The following is an 11,126-nucleotide window of genomic DNA, read 5'->3' as shown; positions in this document are numbered from 1 at the left end:
CATTTCCGAGCCGCATTTTATCATGCTACATGCAGGTAATTTAGCGATATGTTCCTTATTATAGTGAATACGTCAAATCTACTCATTTGAAGCTTGCTTTCTTGACAATACAAGAGAACATGTAACGAAAACAAACACAGCCATGTGAAGTTTATCCCTATGAAGCACAACTATAGCATCTGAAGACGTACACTCAAATTAAGCCAAGGCACCGATGGAGCTGAAGGTGACGTCGTGAGGATGGTTTAGGGGACCAAATTGTAGAGTCGTTTTTGTAAATCTGAATTTAAGGGCCGGCCACAATGCGAAGTCAAAAACTAAAACGTTTAAAAAGTTCATGTTTTATTTAGTTTTGAGGAACGATCATTTTTTTGTAATGAAACATATATTCTTTGTGACATGTTTTTGGGTACTAAGGAGTTAAACATAGTTTACAAAAGAAGATTTTGGGTAAAAAAGCATTCACATTATTTCGGAGAAGTCCGTCGACATTTTTACTTTGTTTGTATGTCAAAATGCCCCAGACAACCTTATTAACAATGTTTTGAGAGCTATTGATGATATCTTGTCAAATAAGTAAGTAATTCGGAAAATAATGAAAAATCGTGGATGAAATTTATTTCCGGGTTACAAAAATGCATATATCTTTTTAAAATAGCTGCAATCAACATAAAGCTCTAAGACATTATTGATTGAGCAGTTCCGATAAATTTGTCTCATAAACATATTTTTAGTATTAAGACGTTTCCGGGAAAACGTAAATGCTTTTTGATTGGAAATCTGATCAAATATTATTTCGTAAAAATTGCTCCTAATTACAGCTTTTTATGTTGCAACTGATATATGAATCATGCTTGTTAAATATTTAACCTCAAAACTAAATATATTGATTTTTTTTTTAATTTTGGTCCTTCAATCGACTTTTGCATCGCTGTCGGCCCATTTAAGCGTAGTACTTAAGGGGACCTAGTGAAGCTCAATGAGTGAGAAATTAGTAAATGTCAAGGTAACAGTCAAATGAATCTGTTTGTGTGCAGTTTTGACACAAATAATATGTTTAACATTACAGTCATTACTTAAGAAATATGAACCGTGCAGGTAAGTACATTCCCCTGAAATATATCTCGTTACGGTTTTCCTCAATCCTTTCTTTGTATGAAACCTAGCACGCCATGAAAAACTGACCAGACAAGGTAAGTGGAAACTTATTTTTTATTAAATAGTTATCTTTTTCTTAAAATTTACCGTTCATACCGCGCCATGCGAAAACATCCTGTAACATAATTTAAGATATATATGACATAGCGTTGATTGTTGCTATTCTAGTCTTGGTTTACTTTGAAATAAAGCCATGATGCACATATTCGAAACAATACATTTGGTGACAAAAAAGTAAATATGTGCAGTTTAATTTCCCCCTGATATTCAAAATTGTTTGAATTAGTTTTACAGATGAACTTTTCATCATATGTATGGGTCAATTGGTATTGTTCTGTACATTAGAATGTATTTAACACGATTCGATTGCCGATGAAATGATTGCTGATTAAAAATGATGTACTGGTGAAATGTTTAAAGTAACTAGTTATTGATTATATCAAATTTTAATTATTATTTGGTTTATATTAGATTTATTTTGTTTATTAGTTACCAAACTTCGTTTACGCTATCGAAATAAGGTTAGTAACTATGCAAAAAAGAGGAAGTACGAGGCAAGTACTCGATTAAAATTATTCATACCATAATATTTACACCTCAACTTCCATTCCTTCAATGAACTGCCTTTCGGCAATTGCGTTCATCAATCGATGAACGCAACATCTTCGGATATGTTCGGATCGCAATTCATCGCATAACAATATACATGAAAATTTGATCTTGTTATTGTTTGTATTGTGTCAGCAGGTCCCGTAAAATATAAATCAACATTTTAGAAAGTGCTAAGTTATTATATTTTAAATGTTTTGTTGCCAAAAGTGTTTCAATTTTACGTTTAAAAGTGATTTCATGTGGTTAATCTTTTCCCGCGTTATTGTGACGTAATTTGAAAAAAATTAAATGTTTTCAGTAACAGTCGGGTCGTCACAGAATGGGTAAGAAAGGATTACTGAAAGGTAATCCGAAATGAAATGAAGTATTTTTTTAACCTTTCTTGAATAAAATAATGAACTATTGGTGTAAATGTAAGGAATGAATTGCGGGGTTGATGTCATTATCGGGGATATGAACGCACTTGGGCTGGTCAAAGTACATCAAGCCCGCAATTCATTCCTTAAATAATATTTCATAAGAATATTAAAAAAAAACATGAACAGTTTTTAATCCTGATTTGTAATTAATTTATGGAATCGGATGAATCAGTTTCTGAGAAAACACTTCAAAAAGAAAGTCGGGTCAGATCATCTTATTTGAGCTGGTTGAATAAATGTTTTACCTTATTTACTTTTTTTGACTTATAACTGTCTTCTTTTGTTAAAGGCTGTTTATAATCAAATAAACTTTTTCCTATTCGTGAGCAAACACAAATCTATTTTTTTGACGGACAAAATGCAGTTTCCGAACAATATAGCAAGTTCAAGAGAGAGAGAGAGAGAGAGTTTGAGAAACAGGAGGAACACATACTGGTTATTATTATCTACTTCACTAACTCCGCAAGTTATTAAAAATATACACAAGGAGCCCGAAGGTGGAGTTGTGTATGTTCCATCACGAGATGTAGTGAGTGAAGAAGAAGTTGTTTTGTACCAAAGTGTCACCTTCCATGCATTAAGCAGCATGCACATATTGGAAATGCATTGTAATTTATCAACACGCTACGCTCAATTTTTAATGTGTTCAATTTCTCTTTATCATTTATATTTTATAGCAGAAATCACAACTAGTAAATTGAATTTCACTATGACAAATCTCGCATCACCGCTCAATAATGGTTAGATTAAAATAAGCTAGTCATAGATATATAAAAAATGCATGAAACGGTAAAAATATATATGGACTACCTATCAAGTGATATTCCTTATTTATTTAACTGTGTGGTAAGGAGTTGGAGCGCTCGAGGAGACCGAAGGTAAACGTTTAAACATCATTTATGAAATTTATTGAACAAAAACTTGTACTCATTATTGTTTTTTACGTATTTTAATTAACTATGAAAACAGAAGAAGAAGAAACGATACAGTTTCATAAAGCAATGTCCTTTTCGCAAAACGAAACGGCAAAATAAAACAATTTGTTTTATATACAGTCGAAACTCGCTATGTCGAACTTCGTGATCTCTATGTTACGGTTATGTCGAACGAAATGTGTTAAATTAGACATGTTTTGTATTTTGGTTGTATATCGAATGATCGTTATCTCGAAGTTTTTCTCGAGGTCAAAACATAGTGGGTTTTGATTGTATTCATATGTGAACACGATAAACAACGGAAACAAGAATTCGTTGTTTTAAGGCAAAAAGTTATCAAAACCTTAAAAGTTGTTTGGTGCCTCTTCTCATTTACCCCAAGATCTGTTTATAAACTACGTTTTGTTTTGTGTTTTTTACAAAATTGCAATAAAGAGTCATCAAAACTGGCGTTCTATTTTTCGCAATCACATTGTTACATGTCAAAACGAAATAGAACAACAATAATGAAAAATTGTTTTTAAAGCGGCATCCTCGGCTTCACCGCTCTCACTTCTTTAATTTGATTACACACACATAATTGACAGATTACATTCTGAATTTTGAACACTTCATATAAGCTTAGTATTCGATAACAAGCATTGTATGCAAAAATGATAGTAATGTCGTCTTAATTTCATTTATTTCACCAATGAAAACTAAGCAAATAAGTATACGCAAATGTCGAAAATTAAGACAACAAGTAAGGACATTTGTTTATATGCTGTTTAACTACTCACTTTTTATATACTCCAAGAGGCGCAATCGATAACCTGATTGTACTAAAGTATTTCATCTACATGTTCGCAAACATATATGATATTATGTATATTGGTTTGGTAAATAGTTCATTAATTACGTGGTCGGATTTCTATAACTGTATGGAAAGTGCATACATACAATTTATTATAAAAGTTAAACGAAAACTGGTATGTGTTTTATCTCCAAAACATGTAAATCTTGAAACAAATATCGTAGCAATGTTTTATAAATCCTCAAGAACGTACTTTAACACTGCTTCAATGAATTAAGTTTCAATATCTCTTTCATAACTTAATCTCTGAATAGCACATTACTGTCATCGTATATAACGCGATAAGTATCATATTTCATTTTGACCATGCACACCGGCCGGACCCGGCATGCGCTTTTCAACTTTACGCGCGAATGGGAACCGGGGATATGTTTACCTCGTGACTGGTACCCGTTTTATCGAAAAAATCTTGTAGATCTGAGCTCTTTTCCATACATATGTTTCAATCCGAAATCTGCTAACCTTCATAACTTGTGAATAATAAAGATTGTATGAAATTTAAAAATATTTAATATGACATATGTAAAAAATATACGACTAAAAATTGGTTATTTGTTTAGTATGTGTATCATAGAGTACTAAACATTTTTTTATGATTCTCAGTCCATGAAATAACCCTAGGGTCCAATCGCTCGAATCAGGTAGCTCGACTGGCCAAAAATGCAGTCCAAATACCAAGAAACTGTGCTCCCGGCATCAGTAGATGTCATTGACATATGTGTTCAACGCTTTCATTGTTTTTACTCTACTATTAACCCAAACATGAATAAACACAAGCCTTACATTGACTCAATGACAAGTATTTCCAAACCATTCCGTGATTTAAAATCCATACACTCAACCAACCGAACTTGAGATTAAATTGTGAAACTAGGTCACCGGTGTCAACCTAAAAATTTATTTAAATTACTTTCGATTTCACCACTAACACTTAGTGCACTGTTATTTGATATTTAACCATAAAATGTTATAAAATGTTTTTTTACTCATAATTTAAAGATATTTGTGTCTACTAATTCAATGGCAGACGCTGGAACTTTTATTTTTTAACAACAATATTTCCATGACCAAAACTGGCGGGGGAAAAACATCAATCACGTGACAGTTATTGTTTGTGTCGGCTGTTACATTTTTCAGTGCTTATTGCTATTGTTATTTTAACAACTCCTGCATATTTTAATTATTTATTTCATACAGAGAATATTATGACTGCGACGGCGCTGCCATAACAGTTGACTGGCTCATATGCTATCACTATTAATTGGCGAATACGGCTACGGAACAAACTAAAAACAGTCGAGATCTACTGCATTCGTACTCTTATCTGTTCGTTTCTTTTCCGTTTCGTACCAAAATCAATACGGTCGGGAAAATAATTTTGAAAAACAAAAGTGAAATTCAATTTACATATTTTTTTTTTCTTTTCGGAAAATTAGACTCGCCGGTTTTATAAACCAATTTATATAAAATTAGTGGCCTAATGCAAAAACTGGTATAAAGTCTAAAAAAAAAGTATATAATCAATAACATAACAAGAAAAGTGAGGTTACTTCGATACTATTATAATGATATCATACTAGGGCCTGAATTTCGTTCCGAGTGTTTTATTTTCAGTGCTAGAAATGGTCATAGCAAGTGTCTGTTTACGTGAGGTTTATCTGCAATACGTTGAAAGAAATCGTTGCATAATGTGCCGATTATTTGGAACTTTGTTAAATTTACAAACTCTTCAAAACTTTCAACTATTAACTGCTCTGGAATTGTTAATCTTTAAAGAGTTGATGCAACTGTAGCAACCGTATTTGTTTTATCTAAAATATTAACACATCATAAAATATTTCACCTTAAAACGTTCGTCGTTTATCACGTTGTCAAAATTCTTAACAATCAGCCAAATGTTATTCATTATTCATATCATTCATTGCTGAGTTGTTAATTATCGTTACATTCTGCAACGCAGATCCTTTAAAAGCACAAACCATGTCAAAAAATTGGAATAAGCAATTTCGAACCAGAATGAACTCGTGCGCACGTGAACACGTGTGTCACTGACCGTGCCAAGGCATTACTCCCATTTTGAATGATGTAGCTATCAGATGCATGTCAGATCTGTTTGTTGTCTGCGTACTTTTGTCTATTCTTTCAGTCTCGTTTTCGCACTTACCTTGAGTCTCTGAACACTGTTTGTTTTTGAAAGGTTGACCACTGAATTTGTACATGGAGTTTCCATTGTACAGTCAAACCCCGTTGGTTCGAGCTCGCTTGGCTCGATTTCCTCGTTGGCTCGAATTGGTTCTAAAGGACCGATTTTTAAAACTGAATGTAAGAATTCCCGCTTGGCTCGAACTCCCCGATGCTCGAGTTATTTTTGCCGGTCCCTTGGTGTACGTGCCAACGGGGTTCGACTGTATTATTGTTTGAAACTGTCAATATGCAACACTGTCAATGGTTTCTAGAACTCTTATGAAATCTCATTGCAATTTAACAGTGACTTCAAAGTTATGGCCGACAAGAAAGAGAAGATCATGGAGATAATGACTTGGGAGCAAGCCAAAAACACTTTATGGAATTGTATGTATCATTTGGATGTTACATTCTGTTTAAAGGTACCAATATGTTTTGATTTTGATATAAAATTTGATTTCCACATTTCGTTATCAAAACTTACATAATTCAAATTATGGCTCTCATCAATCCCCCTACCCCCACCCCCACCCCCCACCCCCCCCCCCAAAAAAAAAATAGAGAAGAAAAATAAATACATTTGGATAATTATTCATTATGATAAATATTATCATAACATAACAAGTCGTATTCTGTAACCCATTTTTATTCATTGAGTGGAATACAGTTTTTAACTTACATGGTTCATGTCATTTTTAGGGACAACACGTTTAAAGGAACAGTTACCGGCGATAATGGATGGAAGAATGTTTCTGAAAGGCTCTTTGGCAAGTGCATTCCTCGCGTTGGTATTCAGTTACGTTCTTCATTACATTATTTACCCGTAAGTGTTTCCATAAACTCCTCCCACCCTCCCCCCCCCAAAAAAAATAAATAAATAAATAATTGAAAACGCCTACATGCTTAAAGGTTGATATTTATATTAAATAAACAAACGGTCAAGTTGTATTTTTTAAACAAATCATTGGTATATTATCTATTTTAATGACTGGAGAAAAAATAAGTATTACTTATATGTTTCATTCTTTTCTCAGGGGCACGTTAAGAATAACAGTTATGACCGGTGATAAACCCCGGCAGAGTGACACCGCATGTGTATGTTTAACGCTTTCCGTGGACGGATACAAGGCACTGGAACAGAAGCTGGAAGCACGCTTTAATCATGATTTTTCACGTGGACAAACAGATACGTTCGACGTACCAAACGTTCAGGTATATATTATTTTCTTGTTGTTTTTCGTTATATGTAAAACAAAATATCAAATTGTCTGTTTTCAGTAAGTTTTCACTCTTTGCCATATCACTTGCATAGGAATTATATTATTAGGGACGGACATTAAATACACGTAACATAAGAAGACCCACTCCCTCCTCGTGGTATTTTTTCTTCATTATAGCTACCTTCTGAGGTTGACAGTATAGAAATATCCAAGTGTCGACCAGGTGATGAAGTTGACTGGTACATCGACATTGTTAAAGTGCAGAATATGAAAACAGAATCGAGTAGGGAATTTCCAGTTTTTCGTAGACTTGGATCGAATGAAGTAGTCGTCATTCACAATTACGACACTTACTTACCGAATGATGAATTCTACAACAAACTTCCAAAGATGCTAGGTATGTTTTGAACTATTTAGATATGCACACACAGAGTTGTTGTGCTTTCAACGCATGCTTAAGGCCTTTCCACAGTGCAAGTGGTTGACGAGGGTAAAACAGTCGAACGAGGACGATTTTTTTTAGGAGGAAAACAAACATCCTTTGCAACTTATTTTCGGGATATAAAAAGCTAAGTAAATTTAACGAAAGAAGATTATAGCAAATATTTGATCAAAAGCACTTGCATTCTTTCGTAAATGTCTAGACTTTAAAAATTAGTTGTTGTGTGTCAAAATGTGTCACAATGCCCCATGCTACCCAATCAACAATATGTTGCGCTTTCTTTATGATATCTTATCAAAAAAAAAGAAATATTATATAAGATATATAGTCCATATAATGATAAAATTCATATCAATGTTACAAAAATGCTAATGTCTTTCTTACAACAACTGCAATCACTTCAAAGCCACAAGACACTGTGAAACGAGTATTCTTGAATAACTTTTTATATTATAATATATTCGTTCGTAAACGTTTGCTCAACTCCTTATCACACCTACACAAATTGCACTGTTGAAGGCCTAAAAACTACACATGCATGTTTTTCTTTACTGCAAACATCATTTGTTGAAGGTTATATAATATTACAGAATATTGTGTAATAAAACCAAATATTTTTTTAAAAAATCTATACAAAGAACGTGACACGAATGTTAATTGCAGAACAAAGACAGCGCGAATTAGAGACAGCGAAGCGGGATTACGAGTATGAATATAAAGATGAGCTACCAGTTATGGTGAAGGAACTACCTGACAAAGAAAAATTTTCATTTTTGTACGAGATGTTTCTTGGATTGAACCTCGGAAAATTCATTCTGTTAACAAGCGCATTTGAACACACAGATTGGGGACAAACTATAGAAGGCGTAATGGACATTTTTAAGTACCTTCATCTAAAACCGCCCAGCGATTTAGAACGGTAAGATATCTTACTCCGTTATATGTTGAGTCAGATACAGTGTTAATTTTCACAGCATTGGTACAATCACATAATTTTTCCAGATGGAGGAGCGACGAAAAATTTGGTTTACAACGCCTACTTGGCGTTAACAGCAACGTAATCCGTCGGGTTAAGGACATGGCCCAACTACAAAAGCTTAACGTACATGAAAACGACGTGTTACTTACTTCCGAGGACCTCACAGTCATGGAAGCCTTCAATGAAAATCGACTTTTCATCGTCGACCACAGCATTATCCAGGGCTGCCCAACGAGCGAGCGCGTCATCCTTTGTTCGCCAATAGCGCTTTTTGTCCGTAATGAAGATGACAAGATCATGCCAGTGGCGATCCAGCTTTTTCAGAATAAAACAGATGATAATCCAGTATTTTACCCTGATGATGACGAAATAACCTGGCAATTGGCCAAAATATGGTTCAACAACGCCGACGCACAAGTGCACCAATCAATATTCCATCTTGGGTACACACATCTGATCATGGAAGGCTTCGCAGTCGCTGCACACCGTCACCTATCTACTTCTCACCCGATATTCAAACTACTGGCTCCCCATTTTATTTACCTGATGGCGATTAATAAGGGGGGCATGAGTCTGCTACTTGCAGAAGGGAAAGCTTTGGATAAAGTTATGTCTTCAGGCGCAGCAGGTGGTAAATACCTGATAGCTCGATACAAAACAAAATGGCGTTTGAATATTGAAGGCACACTCCCGGCAGATTTGGAAGCTCGTGGGGTAGGAAAAGAAGTAATTCCCATTTATCCGTTCAGAGACGATGCTATGCTTACGTACGATGTTATCAAACGGTATGTGCATCATTACGTTGATCTATATTACAAAGATGAAGATGTCCTAAAGGGTGACGAAGAGATACAGAATTGGCGAAGTGATATGACTCGCCCCGAATCGCAAGGCGGACTCGGGATTTTCGGTGTCCCAGGAGAGAACGATAGATTTCAAACCAAAGAGGATTTAGCTATTGTGTTGACAAGTATCATTTACACATGTAGCGTCGGGCATGCAGCGGTGAACTTCAAACAGTACGACGAGTACGCCTTCCCCTTAAACTACCCGTCGAAACTAAAAGGGAAGCCTCCTACCGACAAGACGAGGCGTTATGTGCGTGACATTCTATCAATTCTTCCTCCGAAACCTACGCATCACACACTTTTGGAAGTGGCAGGTATATTGAGCAGTCGCGGAACAAACAGTCTCGGGCATTTCGAAGTAGACTACATTCATGACCCAGCAGCTGTGGAATTGGTAAAAACGTTTCGGAAAGAACTCGAAACGGTTTCTAAAACCATCAAGGAGAGGAATAAACAAAGACCTCAAGAGTTGCAGTACGATTATCTGGATCCACAAAGCATTCCTAATTCAATCAGTATATAGACACCAGAGATATGTGTTCCCTGCTTTGACCTAGTTTGTGATTATGTTGTTCTTTTTGTAGTTGTTTTGATCAAAATACTTTTTTAAATGGCAAGTATAGTACAGCATAGTATAAAACTTTAAAGAAGAATTATTTTTACACATTTTGCCTTAATTGTTTTAACTGAAACCCATTGTGAAGGTTGACCGACTCCCTTAACTACATATCATTTGCAGACATATTCATGTATTTAAATTTCTCTTTGCTTTAAATCTGACAATTTGAACGTTTGTGACGCAGGGTTTTAACGTTTTTGTACTATATATATTTTTATAATAAGATTGGTTGTAACCAGTAGTTTCTGTAATTGTGTTGTGTTCATAATGCCTTTAGTTTGTCCGTGCTTCCTTACTCTGCAGTTAATTGTACCAAATTGTTTTGTTTTAATTTGTTCGAAATAAGCCTTATTGTTTATTTTTTTGGTTGTTATCTTATGAATTATTCTAACTTCTAAGTTTACTCTTGTTAAAGGATCTGCTATAATTACGTTATTGATACATACTAATTAAAACATATTGTTTTGTTATATTGTGTCTGCTGTGTTTTTCTATTATGTGTATGTAAACCTTTTTATGTTTCTATGTTTATTTTAAAAATTCGTATAGATAAAAAAATAAATTAGGAAGCTCATGTTTTGGGATTGGTTTTTTCTCACGCGAATGCGATCAAACTCTTACTCTTGCAAAACTATATTCTTTATCAGCACATAATAACTTGATTTAATGTGGATTGGTGTGTTAGCAGTGGTTTTTATAAATGAGTTCTGAAAATAAATGTACAAAAAGCCTTAATTAAAATATATGTATTGGACATGTAAATGCGATGAAATGAAACGATAAGTCGTTCGAAATGCTCTTCCAAGATCGTCAAAGTTTACTTTTTTAAATATTGGAGAAGAAATTAACAAAATTCG

At 34.4% G+C, this 11,126-nt stretch overlaps 1 protein-coding gene across 1 annotated transcript; it reads left to right on the top strand.

Moving 5' to 3' along the window:
* Window positions 1-2,961: 2,961 nt before the first annotated feature.
* On the top strand, window positions 2,962-10,843 carry LOC128212090 (polyunsaturated fatty acid 5-lipoxygenase-like). Its single transcript, XM_052917348.1, has 7 exons — window positions 2,962-3,067; window positions 6,466-6,548; window positions 6,861-6,984; window positions 7,196-7,373; window positions 7,559-7,778; window positions 8,487-8,742; window positions 8,826-10,843. The coding sequence occupies exons 1-7, from the start codon at window positions 2,967-2,969 to the stop codon at window positions 10,171-10,173; spliced, it is 2,310 nt and encodes a 769-aa protein (XP_052773308.1). The 5' UTR covers window positions 2,962-2,966; the 3' UTR covers window positions 10,174-10,843.
* Window positions 10,844-11,126: the final 283 nt, after the last annotated feature.

Source organism: Mya arenaria, chromosome 12 (assembly GCF_026914265.1).
Source record: "Mya arenaria isolate MELC-2E11 chromosome 12, ASM2691426v1".
NCBI lineage: Eukaryota > Metazoa > Mollusca > Bivalvia > Myida > Myidae > Mya > Mya arenaria.
This window is presented reverse-complemented; position numbering and strand designations above follow the sequence as displayed.